General features: G+C 37.6%; 1 protein-coding gene across 2 annotated transcripts; it reads left to right on the top strand.

Annotated features, from left to right (window-relative positions):
• The first annotated feature begins 12 nt into the window (after positions 1-12).
• Positions 13-22,866, top strand: AFM (afamin). Of its 2 annotated transcripts, XM_082390225.1 has the most exons (14): positions 13-1,913; positions 2,223-2,355; positions 4,228-4,439; positions 5,241-5,373; positions 6,008-6,105; positions 6,890-7,019; positions 9,351-9,565; positions 12,566-12,698; positions 14,772-14,869; positions 15,894-16,026; positions 16,769-16,992; positions 17,800-17,932; positions 19,789-19,850; positions 20,544-22,866. In XM_082390225.1, the coding sequence occupies exons 2-13, from the start codon at positions 2,278-2,280 to the stop codon at positions 19,822-19,824; spliced, it is 1,623 nt and encodes a 540-aa protein (XP_082246351.1). In that variant the 5' UTR covers positions 13-1,913; positions 2,223-2,277; the 3' UTR covers positions 19,825-19,850; positions 20,544-22,866. The 2 variants fall into 2 exon arrangements, with proteins under 2 accessions (XP_082246351.1, XP_082246352.1); XM_082390226.1 differs by lacking the exon at positions 2,223-2,355 and having other exon boundaries at positions 14-1,913.
• The last annotated feature ends 27 nt before the right edge of the window (positions 22,867-22,893 follow it).

The raw sequence follows: 22,893 nt of genomic DNA, 5'->3' as shown, positions 1-22,893 counted from the left end.
ATTTGGATTTGAAAATATTAGTATTTCTTGCAGATGTGTATAGTGTATGGTAACAGTGGAACATTAGATATGAGTTAAGATTTTTCTGGAGCCTTTGGTTGTTCAATGTATCTCCCAACTAGGTGGTAAACACCATAAGAGTATGCAGGACCTTGTTTCTTCCAACTGTACAGTTTGTAAATCTCCCCAAGCCTGGCTGATGCAGTGTCAGCCTGGAGGAAAAGGTGACTTTTATATTTCTTCTGCTCAAAGGGGGAACATTTTGAACTTCATCTGTTCAGAGGTGTCTTTTTGTAATCCCTCTGGCCTGAAAGGAGCATATTTTTGTACCTCGCACCAAGGTGCTGTAAGTGTTGCCATGGCCCTGAAGATGTGGATTGTGTCTTAATTTGGTACCCCCTACAGTGTCTGCTAGTGAGCCCAGTTACCGGGCTTGAAGAAGGGTAGTCATTCTTGAGTTTTCCTTATCCTTTGCCCCTGTAACAACTTACTAAAAAATCCTGTTGATTTTTGTCTCCAATATCTTTTGCATTCATGTTTTCCTTTGCACTTCCATTACTCCTACCAAAATTCATGTCCTGCTGATTTCTCAATAGGATAATTGCAAAAGTCTCCTAATGGGCTTCTTGCCTTTTTCCACCTCATCCATTCATTCTTCCATCCATCTATTTGACAAACAGTCCTCGTCACTTTCTATTTGTCAGGCACTGTGGGAGATCCCAGCATATCAGACATACCACTACCTGCCTGGTATTTCTTAGCATATAGAAATGATGATATTACTGTTCTATATAAACATTTTCAGTGGCTCTTCATGGCTTCCAGTTGGAGCCCAAACTCCTCAGCTTTATATGAAAGATCTACATAATTTGGACCCAGTTTCTTTCTATCTTAGGTTCCATTAGTCTTCTTTATGACCCACTTTTTCATCAAAGTGGATTAATTGACTTTCCCCCAAGACATCCCAGGATTTCTTACCTTTGTGCTTTTACTCACACCATTCTCTCCACATAGAAATATGAGTTTCCTTATTTCTCAGCTAGCTGAAATCTTGTACATTTTTTTCAGACTCAACTCATATGCACCTCCTCCTATACTCCTTTTCTGGTTCCTCACCCAGAGATCATAAAGCATTCCTGTCATATACTTACCCACATTACTTTAGAATGTCATATAGATTCTACAGTGGATTATAGTCATGTTCATGAGTCACCTGCACTATGAAAGTACTTAGGAACCCAAGGTCCAGGGGGAGATGTTTTAGTCATCATTGATTGCCTCACAGTATCCAGCACAATGCTTTGCAAAAGTAAGGACTGCATGAAAATAGTCTATGTGAACAAATATAAATGTGCTCTGATAAGTGTATGCTCACTGGGAGGGAATCAATGATTTTAGACTAGTTCAGAGAACACTTAAATATCTGTGTCTGACTAACACTACAATCTGTACTACCACCAGCAAGCTCTGGTATCTCTTGTTGGGCACAGTTGTAGCATTATATCACTTAACAATGAACACACATACTACTTTTCTAGTCATATGTGACACTTAGTGGGGAAATGGTGCTTGTATTTGACATTTGTGGCTGGGGAGCCATCAGTAGTAAATCTAAAGTCTGGTCAGTGTGAGATTAATTCAAGTCAATTCAACTTAATGAATATTTTTTGAGCACGTAATCAACTGTGATTAAGATCTAATATTTGGTTCATATGATGTCTCTTCTTCATGTTAAATATGCCAAAATTATTTTCTACCATCAGTTATCTATTTTATACTTTATAAATTTATCACATACAGTTTTTTATTGGGAAAATGTTAAAATACCAGGATATATAATAACCTAAATATCTTTGCTTTTCAGATGATGTCAGTATCACCCAGAAATTTATAGAGGATAATATTGGATATATGTGAGTTTCTCTAAACTCATTTTGATGATGATGGTGTTTACTATAAGCTTATCTGGTACCTTCCAGAAATGTTAATTCTTCTCAAAAGTTATGTAATTAAATATAAACCATATCAAAAAATAAATACAGTGTTAATCATAAAATTCAGATGAGGCAATTGAATTGTCAAGAAGTTGTAAAACTTATAGCCTTCACACTTTGATAATTTCCTGAGGTTAGTCTGCAAGTGGGTGTTCCTATGAGTTTTTGGTTGGACATAAATCGAAATTCTGCAGGTCATCATTGTGTACTCTGTGTGGACTGTTGCAGCACCATCATTGCATTTGCTCAATATATTCAGGAGGCATCCTTTGAAGAAGTAGAAATGTTGGTAAAAGCCATGACAGAATACAGAGATAAATGCTTGGCTGACATGACACTCCCAGAGTGTTCAAAAGTAGCTGTAAGTAAATTGTTTGCATTTCCTAAACAAACAAGCTTATTTGTCAACACTGAGAGAATTTTTGCCTTGGAAATATAAAAAGAAAGATGCTCTATGGCCCTCATTTTTAGTTTTTAATTAAAAAATCTTTTTAAAAAAAAACAACAGAAATTCATTCTCTTACAATTCTGGAGGCCAGATGCCTAAAATCAAGGTGTTGTAGGGTGTGCTCCCTGCAGAGGCTCTAGGGGAGAATTTGTTGAATGCTTTTCTCTTAACTTCTTGTGATAACCAGCAATCCTCAGCATTCTTTGACTTATAATTACCTCGCTCCCATCTCTGCCTCTGTCATAACATGGCCATCTTCTCTCTGAGTTTCTTCTCCTTGCCTTATAATGACAGCAGTCACATTGGATAAGACCCTCTCAATAACTTGGCTCTATCTGCTGAGACCCTATTTCCAAATAAAGTCCCATACACAGGCATGGGGATTAGGAATTGAACATAACTTTTTGGGGGACATTTTTCAACCCACAACAATGAGTATCTGGCTAGTCTCATTACAAGATTCCAATAACGAATTCTTCCTCCACCTGAATGAATTTGGACCTTGAAGCCAACTTGAGAATGAGGAAGAGTTAGTTTCATGTACCAACATAGTGGTCAAAAGCTTATGTCTCCAGAAGGAAACTAAAAAAGCTGAAACGTACAGGGGCCTGAGGAGTGCTATTTTCCGCCATCTCTACTAAATCACCACTCAAATGTGGTTTTTGGGGCAGAATGAGAGTCTCTGTTCAAAATATATATTTTAATTTTATCTATAACCCAGAGAAACAATTAATATAGGAACGGCTCATAGCAGAAATCATGGTGAGGGAGGTGAGTAATGCAGATCTTAGATTTCTAAAAGCATCATCTCTCGGCGTCAGGAAGGAGAAATCTGGGCCCCTCACTTTTTAAAAAAAAATTAATTAATTAATTATTTTTTTTGTTTGGCTGTGTTGGGTCTTCGTTGCTGCACGTGGCCTTTCTCTAGTTGTGGCGAGCGGGGGCTACTCTTCATTGCTGTGAGCGGGCTTCTCATTGCGGTGGCTTCTCTTGTTGCAGAGCATGGGCTCTAGGCACGTGGGCTTCAGTAGTTGTGAGGTGCAGGCTCAGTAGTTGTGGCACACAGGCTTTGTTGCTCCGTGGCATGTGGGATCTTCCCAGACGAGGGATGGAACCTGTGTCCCCTGCATCGGCAGGCAGATTCTTAACCACTGTGCCACCAGGGAAGTCCCTGGGCCCCTCATTTTTATTTTGCCTGACTTTAGTATTTAGGGTAAGGCACTTTCCTAGGAGATGCAATTCTGTGTAATGATGTACAGGAGGACTTGGTTATGAGCTTGCAGTCCACGCTGTAAGTATACAGGCAGGAAGACAGGCAATAGCCTGGCAAAGCGCACGGAAGTAGAGGTACCTTCCTTCCCTGCCTCTCTCAATATGTACTCTGCTGTCACACCCCCTCTTCTTGGCCTCCTCCCAATAGAGTCACCATCTACATCTCTAGAAAACTATTACTAAACATTACCACTAAATACTTCACCAACACATTACACTCTGACCCTGTCACCTTGGAAGAGAAGGAAAAAAGCCATTATGTAAGAGAAATGTAGGCAGTAAAGAAATAGGCAGAGGTTGAAGGGCCTCAGGATAGGATAGAGAAAACTTCCCAAAGTGTGGGATGGTTGTCAAGGGTGTGGGTAAAGATGCTCTTCTGGTAATATTGGGAAAATTTGGGAATCTTTTTCGCAAAGGGTGACACTCACCACTCATTGTCTCCACTGTGTCATCTCAGAAGGTTGAAAAATGTCACAATGAATAAAAAATGTCTTTTACTTTTCTGTTGTCCAGAATGATGTTTTACTGGAAAATATATGTGCTATGGAGGGACTGCCACAAAAGCATAATTTTTCACACTGCTGCCATAAGGCTGACTTTGAAAGAAAACATTGTTTCCTCCATAATAAGAAAGCTGATGTAGGATTTTTGCCTCCTCTCCCTACTCTGGATCCTGAAGAGAAATGCCAGACTTATAAAAATAACAGAGAATCTTTTCTAAACAAGTAAGTTTAATTTTAGTAGAAAAATGATTTAATTGAAGAATTACTCTTAGGCTAAATCCAATATCTCTTCCAAAGGAACATAGCTGGGTTTCTTAATCATTTAGTTCATTCAACATGCATTTGTGTGTCAGATTCTGTGGTCATTGCTGAGGAGATGAACAATATATGAAACCTGCTTTCAAGATCCTTTCATTGTGACGTGTATTTTCTAATGGGATGAGCCCCAGAACTGAAGGGTGTGCATGGCACCAAAGTTCTACTGGAGGAAATAATATAGTCTTTCAATGGAGAGTTATAGCTTTTACTAAGGGTAAACAATACATCAATGGATGTTTAGCAAAAATCTGTTTTCAGTAGTTCAGTAGTTGTAGAAGCAGAGACTTTTTCTGGAAAGCTTAAACCACAAAGCTTGTTTGAACATAAGTGATTATGATCTCGGAATCTTGGATGGAGTGTGTATAGGTAGCTGTTCTTTGAACCTGAAAAGGAGAGCTGCCGACCATCTGGCATGATAGGGGAAGAAAAAGAATAGCCAGAGCCCCGTGTTCATGATTAGAATGGCAATCATCATTCCTCTTTGGGAGTTGGCAACTTCAGTGATACACCTTTTATTGGAAACTCGATAACGCTGCCTTCCATTGAAGCCTTCAGTAATGGGAAATCCTTCTTCCTCTCACCTTTACTTTCACAACTTGTTCTTCTCGTCTTTTTAAATCTTCTCTTTTCCTTCCCTTGTCTACCATTCTTTCATTACCTTCCTGTTGTTTTCTTTCCCTCCTTCCTTCCTTTTTTCTTTTATAGTTATATCTACGAAGTTTCCAGAAGGAACCCCTTTGTTTTTGTCCCTACACTTCTTACTGCTGCTGCTCGTTTTGAGGAGATGACTAAAATATGTTGTGAAGAACAAGAAAAAGCTAACTGCTTTAGAACAAAGGTGGGTATTACATTTGTTTTCTTAAAAGGACGAGGATTCATCCCAAACTGTAGATCTTTACTTAAAATTAAATTATAGCAAAAGAGTTGTTTACCATTTAAAAACCATTCTCTTGTCACTTTTACTGGGTTTTCAACCCATTGGCCACCTGCTACTGATCTAAATTTCTTATTACCTGAGACCCTTGAAAGACAATTGCCCATTTCTAGGGTCTCTCTTCTGGCTTTGTCTTCCTTGTGAATTGGAAGGAAATGCTAGTGAGTAAATAACCAGGGTAAAAATGACATTTTATCTTCTATCTTGGACAAGTCCTCTTTTGACTACTTTTAAACTCTTTTAAAGTCCTCTTTTGACTACCCATAAAACTGAATCATCCTGGTAGAGATGGACAAGCTCACAGCACTCTTCACCACTCATCTTCCCATCAAGTATAATTCAGTCACTGGGAAGACTGGCCCCACCTTTATAATAAGCCACAAATTTATATTTTGATATGTACATTTCCTGAGATAAAAACCCCATAATTTTCTGTTTCTGAGCAAAGTTTGGAATTGTTTGGTTGACATGTGGTTAAGAAATAAGAGAATAGTGGGATTTTGTTCTTGCTTCAACAGAATTTCTCTTTATCCTTCAGGCAGAAACTTTCATACAATATTTAAAAGCATTATCTTCTTATCAAAAAAATGTCTGTGGGTCACTTATGAAATTTGGACCACAAATCTTAAAATCTATGTGAGTTTCATAATAAGTATTTTGTTTCTACTTGTATTTTCTTGTGTAAGTCCCATTTTTGTTAAATCATTGATGACTTTTTATTTATACTCTTCCTAGTTCCTCAAGGGTTTTGAGGTGGGGCTCAGTCTGGGTGGATTACTCAGACCAGGACATTAGGTCCGGTTGAGAGAAGACCTGCAAGGTGGGGAGACCCCAGAGAGAAAGAGGACTACTTCTGAGTTAGTTTTTGGTTAGTTGGGAATCTGAGTGGGTCTAGGAGTTCTGAACCTGAGTTTTAAAACATTCAAGTGTTTTAGACATGACTTATCCATCCATCTTTGACTTTAGTGACTAGGAGACTACCCTCTAGGGATAAATTTTATTTTACATGCTTACCCTAGCCAACTAGCAATGATGCTAGTGCAATGTTTTGTGAAAAATTCTGAGATTTCAAATAGATCAGCAGGAAAGGATTCTGTGATGAATAACCTATGCCAGCCATGGGCTCACAACAAGAAATTTTGGTCCTTAAAAGAAGTGTTTTGCTATAACAATTATGGAAGAGGGCACATCTCTCAGGCCCTTTTTTTCCCAGTCCTGATCTGGGACTCAAAATATCAACCTAGGATTTTCAAAATGATCATGTGGGCCATGCAATGTATAAATATTGGTAAAGCCATCAGTGAAAAAAACAAGGGTACCACATGCTTACTGCAGCTATTTATACTGTATTAGCAAAGAGCTCCCTCTTGCCTTACGTGTTGTTCAAGTTGTTTTAGTGGTTTATCAATTCTATTTCCAGAAACATTGCTGTACTTAGTCAAAAATTCCCCAAGATTGAATTTAAGGAACTTATCTCCCTCCTAGAAGATGTTTCTTCCAAATATGATGGATGCTGTGAAGGGGATGTTGTGCAGTGCATCCATGGCAGGGTAAATATTCTATAAAACCAAGTAAAAATAGTGATTTTGGGGGTGGCTATATTTTATTTTGAAGTTGCCCTAATGTGTGGCTACTCATCACAATAAAATCAGAATGTTGATAAATTGGTTGGGATTAACAGATAACACTACTGTATATAAAATAGATAAACAACAAGGACCTCCTGTATAGCACAGGGAACTATATTCAGTATCTTGTAATAGCTTATAATGGAAAAGAATCTGAAAAAAGAATATATATATATTCTTTTATATACATATATATTCAGTTATATATATAACTGAATCATTTTGCTGTACACCTGAAACTAACACAACATTGTAAATCACCTATACTTCAACAAAAAATAAATTGTTAAATAACAACATAAAATAAATAAAATAAAAAATAAAATGTTAACAAATAAGACCAGATAAAACTTTGGAACTTTTTATACATGGGATTGTTTTTAGATTACTCAGAAGATTCTATTTTATATGGCTAAATGCACATGACATAAACTCCAGGAATTTAGAATTTGCGGACATTAATTTAGGCCAGACTAAAGTTTTCTTTAATATTGCAAATACTCTTTAGTTATATTAGAAATTAACAGTAAAGCTCAGAAAATGATTCATCTTTATGTTTTTAAGAGCTGCTTCCTCTGAGTTTCTTCAGGCTATTTAGGAACAGTCTTTCAGATAGGTAAATAAGTTAATTTAAAATAACTCTTACTCTAGTCTTTAAAGTGATTCTCTAATGACATATACTGGTAAATATATTGTTGACCTAGTTGAAGATGTTCATGCATACGAGGGTAACACAATTTCATTAAAAATATCCCGACTTCTTAGTTGAAATTAGGCTTTTTCTTAGTGACTTTTAATTCGTCTTTCTGTTTTAAATTCACAAGGAAACATCATGTTAATTAGACAACTTGAATTTTAGAATATGAAGATATGTACATTTTATTTCAAGTAGCGGACAGTAGATATCACCAAGAATTATTTTGCCCTTAACTGTATTTCAATGAAAAGCAATCTCACTCGCTATTTACTTTTGTACTGTTTGATTGTTTATGGGGATGTTGGTTTTATAATATTAATGTACTGAAAGGATATAATTGAAGATTTTTCCGTGAAGTTTGGAGCTGAGACTAAGGGATCATATTATATTCTTAATATCCTTTTCTTTGATGGTTTTATGTAGAAATAAGAAGAATAGAATTGTAATTTATTCAAAATAGAAATTAATTCTCAGACAATAAGAGATGTGTTGCCTAGAATGATGATGGCCTTAGGTGAAACGTATATATGTTTGCAAAGACGGGCTCCCTGGTTCTAGGAGGTTTGCTGGAAACATGGTGCCAGCCTCCTTTCCATTTCTCACCTCAGCCTAGAGCTTCATCTCATTCCATATCCTCAGTGTTCCCCAGAAGAAGATTCCAGGCTGGTGAACAGCTTGGGCAAAGTCAGAGAGTCTGGAATAGCCTGGTGCTTTGACAGAACTCAATGTAGTTCATGGGACGCTAGGACAGAGAGTAGGAGGAATGTACAGCCTAATTCTGGAGGGTATGGAGAGAGGACTAGAGGCTAGACTAGCTTTTAAAAAATTATCCAACTAATGTGTAAGCAAGATAGCTTCACCCTCTCCCTTATTCCCATAACTTTATATGGAGGTCAGAATTGGGTAGGGAGAGTAGGGAGAGGGGAGAGAGTAGGGTTTACTATTTTGTACATTATTTGATAATTTGAACAGCTTCAAATGAATAATATCCTTAGGAAAATGGCAACAATGAGCAGAATATCTCCTTATGTTTGAGAAGCCTTCATCTGGCAGTTGCTGTAGTGGTTCATTTGTTTACCATTCTTTCATTCGCTTATCAAATATTTCTTGAGTTTCTACTATATACCTGGCAATGTGGTTTCAGGCCATAAGAGAAGAAATCTAGGATTATAGATATTACAGTAACATGTCTTTGGTGGCCCTCATTAAAGTACAGATGAACTCTTATGGGAAAGAAACAGCATTCAGAATTTAAAATGCCGATACACCAGTGGAGTAGGGGTAAAGTATTTAAAAGATTAATACTTAACAATGAATGTAAACTTATGAGTCTATTTTTCATAATTATATCATCTAAAATCCTGAGAAATAAAGCTTGCCTTAGTATGAAAGTTCATTGTATTCAATCAATACAAAATTTAATTATCTATCAAATTAGCTGATGAAACAAGTCCAGATGTTATGCACATGGTTGATTTTGCTTTGAGTTTTGAAGGAAAATCCAGCCCTGAAGATATTATGAAAATAAAGTCATTTCCCATTCTTATTTGATACAGAGCAAGGTCATGAGCCATATTTGTTCAAAACAAGATTCCATCTCCAGCAAAATCAAAGAGTGCTGTGAAAAGAAAATACCAGAGCGCGGCGAGTGCATAATTTACTCAAATAAAGATGATAGACCAAACAACTTACCCCTAAGAGAAGCAAAGTTTACTGAAAGCGAAAATGTGTGTGAGGAACGAGATGCTGACCAAGAGAACTTCATGGCCGAGTAACATAACTCTATATTGACATTTATCAGGCAAATAGAAACTTTGGATTTGACCTATTTTGGCTAACTTGGGTGGAAGGAATAGGGATCATTTAAATCACATAAGTATTGGGTCTCATAATTTTAAGAGTCATGGCTATCGATTATAGTCTTTTTACATGATTTTAAGAAAATGCAACTGTGTCATGATGTGATGGCTAACATTTATTGAGTACTTGATATGTGCCAGACAATGGGCTGAGTACTTTATATGGATTATTTATTTTAATTCTCATACAGTCATGTAAAATAAGTGTGATTTCTCTCAATTTTCAGATGAGCAAACTGAGGTACAAAGAAGTTAAGTAACTTGTTCAAGTTTCACAGCTAAAATATGACAGAGTAGGGATTAGACCCCAGGAGGTCTGGCCTGAGAAGTTGCAGGCTTACCTGCCATGCTCTGCCCTCCCCTGCCGTCCCTCCCCCTACACAGCTGCCCAGCTGTTCAGGGGAAGACTAGTTGACTTGGAGCCAAAAGGACTAGATTTGAGTCCTGGTTGAGTCAGTGGGACAAAAGTTAACCTCTCTGTATTTTAGGTAATCATATATAAAATTCATATAAGAATATTCGTTCATTCCAAATATTTTGGTAATAAAATATAATCCAGGGACTTTACTAGGTTAGACAGGGTTCTTATCCCCAGTAAGCTTTCATCAATAAGAATTGTGATGTGAGAAGAGATAGCCTCATAAATAAATGAGTACAAGAAATGCTCTTTGATTTCTGATAGCAGATGATAGGTAATGTGGGGACAGGGGAGGAAGTCCCTGGGGACCATGGAAAGGCTTGATGGGGAGGAGGTACTGGAAGAAATTTTAGTAATCTGGATAGAAGGAGTAGAGCACGGATAGAAGTGTAAAACTGCTTGGTGTATATGTGGTTGTGAATAGGGTTTCTGCAGTGAGAGAGGAGGGTAGTGAGAGGTAGATGGGTCAGATCATACAGGCATGCTAAGTAATGAGATGCCACTGAAGGGTTTTCACTGAAGAATAAGGAAGGACAAAATCACTTTTGTTTTTTAGAAACTTCATCTGGAATGAATCCCAGTTTGGGACTTAGGTGGTTGGTAAGTAGTTTTCAGACTCAATGAGATGGGAAGTATGGGGGAACGTTTTGTGGGAAAGAGAATATGCTTGAATCTGACCACCTTGACTTTGAGGTGCCTGTGAGGTAATTAATTGGAAATGTCACAAGATAATTTTATATATGAACCTGGAATTCTGGAAGGAGGTCTGGATTGAAGATACAGGTTATTGAATACTCACCAAATTTTCAGTGCTTCCCATCTATTAACCAATTTAATTTTCAGAACGACCTTCTGAGGTTAGAACACTTTTATTATCCTCATTTTACAGACAAGGAAACTGAGGCACAGAGGTTAAGTCCCCTGCTCTTATAACCACTGCGCTCTATTGCTTCTCATGAGTCATGGACACTAAGTCAAATTAATCTAAATGATAGATGCAATGCGTTTCACTTGTACCTGACATATGCTTGCTAAATGGAAGCAATTTTCATCCTCGTCCTCATCCTCATCATCTCCATCACCATCACTATGACAACTAAAATAGGGTTTGAAGCCTGGGGAGAAATGATAGAGCAGCAATGAACATGCTGAGCCAGAAATGTTTCAGGTGCAGTTTTTCTGGATGCAAACATTTGATGCAAGACCTCAGTGGATCTGCCAGGCTAGGGTCGGCTCCCAGGGGTTTTTGTTTGCAATATTTTGGTGGTGTGTTTTTAGGTATAATTTTGTTCCTGGAGAAAGGTCCACGGCTTACGTGAGATAGTAAGGGGAACACTTGATTCTCTGAAGGTTAAACACCACTGCTTTAGGATATGGGAATGTATCCCACAAATGGGATTGAGAAAGCAGGTGGGGAAGCAGGAGAGATGATGTCAGAAAAACCAAGATTAATCAAGAGAAAAAGGTTGCAAAACAAAAAGAGATTAAAAAAAGTTCCTTGGACTCGGAAAACTCTTGTGAGGTACTGCTCTCTCAAAACATAGACCATTTTTACTTAATTTGAATGAATAGAGAAGATACTTTTATGAAGAAGATTGGAAACAGCACAGTCGAGGTAGTTAAAGAAAACACCTCTCTTTTGAGAAGAGAGTCAGCTTGGTTTAAACAAGAATGAAGTAGGCATCCTATGGGACCTAGGTTCAAATTTTATACTTCTATTAACAGCCAGGTGCTTAACTGGTCTGAGACTTAGTTTTTTCAGCTATAAAATAGTACTTATCTTGAGGGTTAAGTGAAGTTAAATGAGAAAGTGTTTTATAAAGGGTAGGAAGCCTATCTTGGTCTCCTATGCACAAGGCTTGATCCAGTGCCTCGCACCTACTAAGGGCTTAATAACTGTTAGCCTCTTCTCTCTCCCTTTCTCACTTTCTCCCTAAATCACACCCACATATACTTCACCGAGGCCATGGAAACCTTCGCAATGACTTAGGGTGGCAGGAGTGATTATTCCCATATTTGACAAGTGTCAGGATGAAGGAATGAGCAAAGGCTGCTCCACAATCTCTCCCCAAGTTGGCACCAGGGGTGGGGAGAAATCCATATTCCCACCATCTCAAGATGGAGGTCTGAATGCATTTTCCAACAGAATTATACTCGATATGTATTTTCTAAAGTATTGGTGGCATGATCTACTATTTCTGATGCTTTATGGATTAAATCATTCTAACAATGAATGCTAAATACCTTTAATCATTCTATCCCTCCAAGTAAAAGGATTGTTAGTTTAAAGCATAATATGGAAGAGAACCTTTGTAAAATGATCTCCTGTTGTCAAAATGTCCTCTTAAATCATTCCCTGACCAAACCAGAGGAGGAACTTAGCATTTGAAGACAGACTCAGTATTAGAAGATCTCTCTAGAGTAAAAGATAGCAGGATTTGGTGTTTTGCTCTTCCTCGAAGTTCTAATATACAAAATATTTTACACATCGCAGGTTTCTTTATCAATACTCAAGGAGACATCCAGAACTGTCCACACCAGAGTTGTTAAGAATTGCTGGAGTGTATGAGGATCTCCTGAGAGAGTGTTGCAACACGAAAAACCCTCCAGACTGTTACAGACATGCGGTAAGTTCCATCCTAGTAGGCTCAGAGAATTAAGTAAACAAAATAAAACAACAAACATTTAAAAACTATCAAAGTTTCACTCTGGTAAGTTGATCATTGGGAAGACCAACATCATCGGTTTGGGTTACTCATAATGTTTTGAACTACAAATCCTGTGTGTTGATGCAAAAAATTCTTCCCATTAAACATTTATATTTTTATTTATGTACTCTGTAGTTTCTTCGGCCAATTCAGTTTTTTGTTATAGTGAAAGTAATAAATGATTATTAAAGCTGATTAAGAAAGTATCAAAATTTACAAAGAAAAAAATAAAAATTTTCTGATTCTGTCACCAAGAAATAGCTATAATTAACATTTTTTCATCTTTTCTCTGCATATATGAATATATTTATATGTGTGTTTAAAAATAAGATTGGAATAATACTTTCTTAAGAAAACTTTGGATCTGTTTTTATTTATTGGCATAAAAAACATTTTATGTGATTAAACAGACTTTAAAAAATGTACTTTATTTTACATGACGGTATTCCATCATAATAATTGATTTAAATTCTCTCATACTGTACGTTTGAGATTTTGGACATTTATTTAGCTTTTTAAAATTTTTATTTGTAGGTGACCCTAAGTATCTCATTCCATTCATCTTTATTCATATTTATGGTTATTTTCTTAAGACAGATTATCAGAAGGAAAATTATTAGGTCAAATTATATAGACTTTAAAATAAAAAATATTTGATACAAATGGCCAGGTTACTATCTAGAAAGTTATTACCACCATATAGTTCTATAACAGTGCTTGAAAATGCTCATTTTACCTACACCTTCACCAACATTGCACATAGAAATTAACTTTGCTAAATAGTGAGCATGTTTTAAAAATTTAATTAATTTTTTAATGAAGTTAAACTTTTCCCATATGATTTTAGCTACTGTAGTTATAAATTTCCTGTGAACAATTTGTTCATGTCTTTTACCCATTTTTCTGTTGAAATTAGCATTTTTAAATATCAGTTCATATGCACTTTTTGTGTATTATAGAAATTAATTATTTGTCATTTTTGATTTGTTTCTCATTCATTTGATAAGTGTTGCTTTTGCTTTACTTAAAAAATTACCTCCACTTGCCAAAAATGCCAGTTTACACCCATTCATATTTGAGCAAGAAGTAAGAAGACTTAAGTTTTATCCAGCTCTACCGCTGTCCCTAACAAGGAGGTCTGTTCCTGACCCTTAAATGAATCATAGTGCTAGAAAATTCTCTTTATTATATGGAGACACAATTCGTCCCACAGCATTCATCCACTGGTGTGTAGTTTTCTCTCTAGTGGTCACTTAGTAGATGTCCAATTTTATGCCACGTGAGAGAGAGTTTGTCAAATATTTGAAGACAATTATTGGAGGCTTTAAGTTCCAATTCTAAGTGATGAAAAAGAAGATATAAAAAAGATACACATGATTAAAAATGTTCTGTAGCAATACTTACTCACTGGGTGATTCTAGGCAAGCCACTTGACTTCATAGGGCCAGATAACTTCTCTGGCCACTTCAAAGTGAGAATCAATATGATCATTGTCTGGGAATTCCCTGGCGGTCCACTGGTTAGGACTTGGGCTTCCACTGCAGGGAACACGGGTTCGATCCCTGATCGGGGGACTAAGATCCCACATGCCGTGATGCGGCCAAAATAAATAACTAAATAAATACATACATAAAAAACATAAGCAGCTTGTCACCTCTTTCTAAAAAAAAAAAAAAAATATGATCATTGTCAACATCAGATTTGAATTTCACTTTGCAGACTGGAAAGCTCTATAAGGTAATGATACCTCTACAAGGTAATGATAATGAAAATTTTGAGCTTTCAAATTTAGCAAAAACCATATCTATAACTATAACTTAAAAATTCAAATTCTTACATATATAAAAACTACCCTCAATTTAATGAATAGCATATGATAATGAGAGTTTGAAAATGCTATATAAATTAAAAAAGCAATTAGACAAGTTGACTTGAAGCTTATGATTAAATTTTAGATAAAATGTTCATAAACATGATTGTTCGTATTTTCAGGAAAACAAATTCAATGAGACAACTGAGAAAAGCCTCAAGATAGTACAGCGAGAATGTGAACATTTTCAGATTTTGGGGAAGGATGACTTGAAATACCAGTAAGTTGTTTGCACAAGTAGGTTAACGACGGTGACCAGGATAAAATAAAGAGTGCCACAAAGTGTCAAAATCTTAGCTCAGTCTTTTAGTTATGACAAGTTCATAAACTCTGGGAAAGAATAAAAACATAAAAGTCAAGAAGGCACATCAAGCTGTCATATTAAGCCCTTACCAGAAATGAGGTTAGAAATTGAAGACATACAGGATTCTGGACAAATTGATTCTCTAATGCATTAGTTTTTGTTTGGACTAGTCTTTCTCACTCCCAGCCCAGAATTTCTGGATTTTACCCCATTTCAGGAGTGTGGGGTGGGATGGAGAAAACTTCAGGTTGTTATAATTTTCCAAGGAAGAATTATTTAAGGAAATAATTCTTATTGAGTAAAAAAATAATTCTGGATTTACTTAACACTTTAATATTCATTTTTAAGTATTCTTGTGAGCATTCACGAATAATATGAAGTTTGTTCTGGATTTTCTTAATTAATTACCATGCTAATGTATTGTGTGTTGAAACCAAACATCTTCAAGTCACAACAAAACACAGCTTAAAAAATATATGTTCACTATTTCTGCAATTGGGCTGTTATCTGAGAACTCAACCCATTAAATATCTTTGTTTCCTCCATCTCAGATTATCCTTTTCCAACATGTATCTATTAAATTTTTCCTTCGAAATATTTATTAACTGCTCAAGGGATTTCAAGCAGGATTTTACATACTAGCCAAGATATTTTCTTCCAAGGAGCTCCTATACTCACAGGTGAAGAAGGATGGGCAAATCTGAGAGTTTCTGAATTATCATGAAATTAGAAGGAAACTGAAACACAGCGATCTAGGAGGCAGGGTGCAGGAACACAGGGAGTGAAGGGACAGTTCTCTACCACTTTATGAGAGAGCTGAGGTTCGCATTGCCCTTACGTTGGTTGTCCCTAGCCTGGCAGGGTCGGGGCTTCAGGGGGCTAGACAAGGGAAAATGGGTACCTGCTTTTGTCCAGAACAAACAGACAAATGTTCTTTCAGCTACCTCATCAATCTCACAAAGCTAGCCCCCCAGCTCTCCACTGAAGAACTGACCTTTCTTGGCAAGGAAATGGTGACAGCTCTGACCACCTGCTGTACACTGAGTGAAGAGTTTGCCTGCGTTGATAATTTGGTGAGCCTGGCCCATGTGCCTGACTATTCCTAAAAGAAAAAAAAAAAAAAAAAGGATGCTTTTGCACTCATTGATTTATAGTGATTATCCGTCTTCCTCTCTTCATTGTTTTCAAGATTGTTAAGCAAGGAAGGTCAAGTTTTATTTTTGGCTTACTGTGTCAAAATCCTGAGAAGCAAAAGAGAAGTCTTAAATATTTGCTTGGGGTTCTCCAAATCATCTTTATTACTTCTTATTTATATTAGAAGCAATTTGTTAGAGCAAACCACTTGGAATCATAGAATTGTTTCAGAATGATAGAGAAAACTTCATAATCTTAAGTAATGGGATAAATTCTCTCTCTTGTCCCACCAGGTCAGTAAGAGAATTGCTGCTTCCAGCCCAGTTTGGGTTGGGTGTACCTTTTTAGGTCTGGGGTGGACAGTATGCTGGGGACATCCCAGAGGGGACTAAATCTAAGGGCCACAGTGTCCTGATGCCATTTTCAGTTGGCTGTTTGCAGCTCTCTGGTCAAAATCACAAATTTGTGTATATGTTAACAAGAATTAATCTCTAGGCATTTAAATTGCTATGGCTTGAATTTTTGTTATAATGCCATTTAGGACCCCAGCCTCTACTTTTCTTTGCACGTCGTTTCATGTTACAAGTGCATGGGTTTTTCTAAGTTGACCGTGATATTAGCACAAACTAACAATTCATCTAGCTGTATTTCAAAACTCCATTGCAACTTTCATTGGTATAGGTGGACTTAGTTCTTGGAGAGTTATGTGGAATAAATGAAAATCGAAGTATCAACCCTGCTGTGGACCACTGTTGTAAAACAAACTTTGCCTTCAGAAGGTCCTGCTTTGAGGGCTTGGAAGCCGATAAGACATATGTGCCTCCATCTACCTCTCAAGGTTTATTTATCTTTCACGCAGACTTGTGTCAGGCTCATAACGAGGAGCTCCAGAGAAAGAAAGACAGGTACAGACATTCTCTACTGTTCACCTTTTTCTCAGCAGGAAGACATATCATGTATTAATGAGGTTTATTGTAATGGATATGTGATTTTGGTGTTCTAATCCTGTTCTTTCTGTCAAACTGTCCAGTCTGTCCAATTATAAGTTAAAACCTAGCTAGTCTTTTCCTTTGCTAGAGCATTGGAGTATCCAAAAGACTGTATTTGAAAAGGTGGGTGAGAGTAACCATAAAAAAGCTCATAGAAGGATCATAATGAATCAGATTTTCTAGAGAGAATGTCATAGATGTTTGCTCTGAGAATCTCTCTTAATGTCTGAAGATAAGAGAGGCCAAAAAGGAACACGAATTTTGCTTTTCTTTTCTCAGGCAATGCTATAAATGCCAAGGAATCAGATCTTTTTTTTTTTTTTTTTTAGATTAAGCAGTGTCTGTATCAAGTGGAGTGGAAACAGAATTCAGTTATTGAGGAAGGGGGAATAGATGTTGCTTTGGACATGAATTTTCTAGAGACAGCAAACGTAGTCACATATTCTACAATATTGTGCATATTGAAGACTTACTATATGTTCCCATATTTTATACAATTTCATCCATGACTACGTAACTCTCCAAAGATTGTTATAATGGAATCCATCCTGTGTGTTTAACAAGAAAGTTTCAGGACATCCTTTCAAAAGTGGAGTATTTTAACTTTTTACATTCACCCAAATGGAGATTCCTAAGACATATGATTCTATAACTAGCCTTTTGGAGAAGAGGGCTGCAGAAAGAAATCGTTAATTAATTCTGTTTAACATCACTGGGTCACAGGTTTCTTGTCAACTTAGTGAAACTGAAGCCTGAACTTACAGGGGTGGAGCTGCAGTCATTGCTGGCGGATTTCACGAATGTGGTGAAGAGGTGCTGCCAGGCCCAGGGGCCTGAAGCCTGCTTCAAGGAAGAGGTACTTCCAGCTCTTTTCCCCCTGAAATCCAACTGGTATTCCTGGTCAAACAAAAGAAACCAGAACTCCCCTTAGGACCCCGCTTCCTCCCTGCAATGTCTCCCAGGCTGAGGCCTGAGAGCACAATCGCTACACAACTAAATATGCAGACATCTCTCTGACAGGGTTTTGGCACCATCTCCTTGGTGACGACATGGTGTAAGAAAAGGTGTCAGGAAATCATAGGTTCTATGCCAGCAGTCTTGGTCATGTCACTTAATCTGAACTGTGGTTCATCTTCTTTAAATGAGGACGGTAATAATTATCCTTGAATTATACCATCCAGTTGGTTAATAAATAGTTAATCTGACTTACAAAGGAGATCGTATCAGTCTCAAAGGGAGGGGAGCAGGAAGGACATCAGGAAGTGATGAGGTCTTTCAGGGGGTGGCTGTGTCACCTTCCTGGCCCTTGTCCCAACATCCCCTGCTAGAGAATACCTGTGTGTGAAGTGAGGAGGTGGCAGAGAAGATGAGAGGAGATGTGTCCCCTGCTGGTTCTTGTTCCAGGAACCTCAGGCACCTGTGAGTGTCGGCCCCAGTGGATACTCCTTGGAAGCACCTTGCCCACTGTTTCTTTCCTAGTGACACCCACTCCCCTCCAGACTCACTCACAACTCGTGCACACACACGTACTTCGTTCACACTCACATGCTTCATGCACACTCACAGGCACACACACACACACACACACACACACACACACAGAGCTTTCATTCTGGTTGAGGGCCCTCTGTTTTTCTGAGTGAGTGCTTAGTCTGGGAATTTTTTTTGGCACAGACTACTAGTTTTTTGAAAAACATGCTTGATTTCATTAGAGGGTATTAGTAACATCTAGCATTTATCTGGGTGAGTGTATGTATTGAGACCACATAAAGGGAGAGATGAATTCCCTGGCAGTTTGTAAAAGGCTGGGGTGTCTGTTTCCAAGATCACCAGAAGAAATGGTTCATTGTCTCCTGTACAACATGGGAGTGGTTTAACTTTTCTTTACAAAACTCAAGACAACATGCTTCTCTAAATTCAAATAAAAATGTCTTAAATTTTTCTTTTCATTTTTTTTTATTGGAGTAGAGCTGCTGCACAATATTATATAAGTTACAGGTCTATAATATAGTGAGTCAAAAGTTTTAAAGGTTATGCTCCATTTATAGTTATTATGGAATACTGACGATATTCCCCATGTTGTATAATATATCCTTATAGATTATTTTATATTTAATAGTTTGTACTTCTGAATCCCCTACCCCTATATTGCCCCTCCCCCCTTCCCTCTCCCCACAGGTAACCACTAGTTTGTTCTCTATATCTGTGAGTCTGCTTCTTTTTTGTTATATTCACTAGTTTGTTGTATTTTTTAGATTTCACATATGCGTATATCATACAGTATTTGTCTTTCTCTGTCTGACATTTCACTAAGCATAATGCCTTCCAAGTCCATTCTTATTGTTGCAAATGGCAAAATTTCATTTTTTTTTTAATCTCTGAGTAGTATTATGTTGTATATACGTGCCACATCTTCTTTATCCATTCATCTGTCGATGGACACTTAGGTTGCTTCCATATCTTGGCAATTGTAAATAACATTGATATGAATGAACATTGGGGTGCGTGTATCTTTTCAAATTAGTGCTTTTTTTTTGGACACATATCCAGGAATAGCATCGCTGGGTCGTATGGTAGTTCTATTTTCAGTTTTTGGAAACCCTCATACGCTGTTGGTAGGAATGTAAATTGGTGCAGCCACAGTGGAAAACAGTATGGAGGTTTCTCAAAAGTCTTCCTATGTGTTTTTATTTCTTTTTTTTTCTCTCTCAGGGTCCAAAATTGTCAGCCAAAAGTCAGGTTGCTTGAAAAACATCAAGTAAAACTCACCAAAGGTAATAACTTCTATCTCAATCAAAGGTTAAATGTATTGGTATCTTATTTGGTCATTTTGGCTTTTCACTTCTCATGCTTCAATGTCAATTTCTGGCTCATCCCCCATGCCTTACACCTAACAGACCCCAGTACTGGTCCTGTAATGTTTCTCTGAGTATCATTCACTCCTTATGGGATGGCACAGCTGCATTTGTGCTAGCACCCTCTTACTGTCCCAGCAGTTTTCTGAATACCTAAAGGTATCCACTCTTCTGCCCTTCTGCTACTACAGTCAGATGTCTGGACCAGGAAGGAAAGGCAACCGAATCTATGAATGTTGACAGGGAGAGGAGGGGGTTGGGATGGGCAGACAGGCCTCACTAAAGCTGTTCTAAGAGTCTCTTGCTTCAGTATTTACATAAAAGAAAAGTGATATGTTAGGGATTTCAAAAAAGTGTATAAAGGATCTCTTCTTCCCTGCAGTTTGTGTAAGACGAATTCACAAACTTTAGGAACAAAATATTGAGTAGATATAGCAAGGATGTTCAGTGTCCAGGAAGAGAGACCTGGACCTCCACAGGGAGTAGGTTTGGATCTACAAAAGGCAAAACATAGTTACCACTAACAGTTCTTTTTATATACATGACTTTCCATCACCCAAGTTATAACATTTCATATTCTTTTGCTGCACAAGATACTATTTTTCTTTCCAGGTTTCGGAGAAAAGAGAGGAAGACCAACATACCTGCTTCCTATCTGTCCTGTGGTGAATTTCATTTTCTGAGAAGAACACAGTAAAAAATTCTCCTATAATCATTATCTGAGATCATGTTATTGCAGCAAGCAATAAACAACAACATTATAAAGTTATTTCTCAAAGACTAATTGTCATGTGTCAACTTGTTAACAAAATTAAACAATCAAGAGTCATTCATTCCTTCAGGATCTTTGGCTCATTGGCTAAATCTACTACTTTATGGAAGACAGGACTCTGAAATAGCAATTGTGAGGGCAGAATCCTCACAGATTCTGTTCTTGATGCTACTGGGAAGAAAATGGGGAGTTGTGGGCATGCCGCATGACCTCTACTACTACTACTACTATTACTACTACTACTGCTATTACTAGCTGGGATTGAATGTTTTCAATGTAAAAACATCGTCGTAGGTACTTCTAATGCATTACCTCATTTAACTGTAACACCTCTATGAAGTAAACCTTTTTTATTCCCATTTTACAGATAGGGAACCTGAGGCTTGGGGATATAAACAAATCTGTTCAATGTCATATGACTAGTAATTGCCAGAACCAAGGTTTGAATTTGAGCCCTCTAATTTCAGAAGAATATTCTTAGCCACTGTACACACTGCCTGTGTATGGCCGTGTTGTGGGTGTCTTATAAAATCTGTTATTAAGAGAAGGGGAAAACTGCCCAAGCCATCTGTGACAGTGACTCTTTTCTCCCCACATCCCCACTCCATGCCAAAATTGCTATTATGCTGGAGCTGTAAGCTTGGCAGTGACATCTAAGGAGAGGGAGTGGTAGGAACTGGGAAGCCAGGAAATGAAGGTTGGTCATGGGATCATGGCTTGATGATCCTGGCTGTTCTCTAAACTTTTAAGGTTTTTAGTATTTCAATGTCTGAAATGAAAGATGATGACCATCGAAGAGATAAATACATGAAAATATTCAGAGTTCTTTTGGTTTAACATTTAGAGCATAGTGTTTGGGATTCTCATTCATTTATCAACAAATATTTATTAGATCCTACTGTGTGTCAGACATTGTGGATGCAAATATGAGGCAATTAGACATGGTTCTTAAGTCCTGTTGGGCAGGGGAGAAAGATAGTAAGCAATTGCATACAGTGTCATAGGTGCAGGATGGAAACAGCCCCTGCTGTGGGAGCACATAACACCCGCACTCAATCTAAGCTGAAGATGCAGGTGGGTGGGGAGCGGGGGGATTATATTCCTTCTGCCAGTAACTTGCTGTATGGCCTCAGACACAAGTACCCTACGATCTAAGACTCCCATTTCTTGGTGTAGGGTGAAAGAATAATCCCCACGTCACAAAGGCTTTAGAGAAATGTATTAAATTACTATATAAAGTATCCAATACAATGGCGAGCAGATAATAGGTGTTTAATTCATGAAGCTATTTTGTCCTTTTACCATTTTTCCAAGCACTCTTGTTTGTTAACAAGGATAATAAGGAAGAAAATTTTACTTAGATCATGAATAATAAGTTTAGCAAACAGAAGTGAAACAGAGCATAGTTTGCTAATTCAATTTTGTATCTAGTAGTGGATTCTGCTATGTGCCCAGTGCTATGTTAAGAGCAGCAGATATGAAACCAGAGACCCAGGAAACTCTGCCATCACAAGACTCTATTATCACAGAGGAAATTGCCGTGCAACTCTCTCCACTGATGTGCCAGAGAACACACTGAGAAGGCGGGTAACCAGTGTGATGTGAAGAAAGGAAGGAGAGGAATGTTTTATTCGGAAGTCATGTTTCTCCTGGAGAAGAGAGGATTTGGAACAAGGGCAAGTCACACTTACTCTGTATTGCTCAGACAGAAGCCATACCAATGAATAGAACGTACCTGGACTCACTCGATGCAGCAAGGCTTTTCTAGTACTAGAGATCTTTGGAAACGTGATCAGCCTTGGGTGCTATAATGAGGGCCAAGACTGCACGTGCATGAGCCATCACCACCCAGGTTTTTGGTGGAATCCAGGGACCCAGCCTTGCTCTTTCTAACTCTGTTTCTATGACTTGGGCTAGAATTAGGTTTGCTGTAAAAATAGTATTTTTAAAAATCATCATTGTGTCTTGTACTTGGACACCTTCCATTTTTGATCTTAAAGGTCAGCATGGAGATCTTCCTCTCTTAGAGAACAAATTCTGTGCTGTCTTTTGAATTCTATCACAAAACCCATTCCCTTGTCTTTGCCTAAATAATCCCCACAGCTTGTCTTTCCTCTGGTCTAAAAATTCTGTTATTAATTACTAATAAAGAACTTAACTTTTTTTATGTCTTCAAGAATCTCTTACTGT

The sequence above is a fragment of the Balaenoptera borealis genome (assembly GCF_965194805.1).
Source record: "Balaenoptera borealis genome assembly, chromosome: 4".
In the NCBI taxonomy this organism is placed as follows: Eukaryota; Metazoa; Chordata; class Mammalia; order Artiodactyla; family Balaenopteridae; genus Balaenoptera; species Balaenoptera borealis.
The sequence above is the reverse complement of the archived record's forward strand: the minus strand, read 5'-3'. Positions and strand labels throughout refer to the sequence as shown.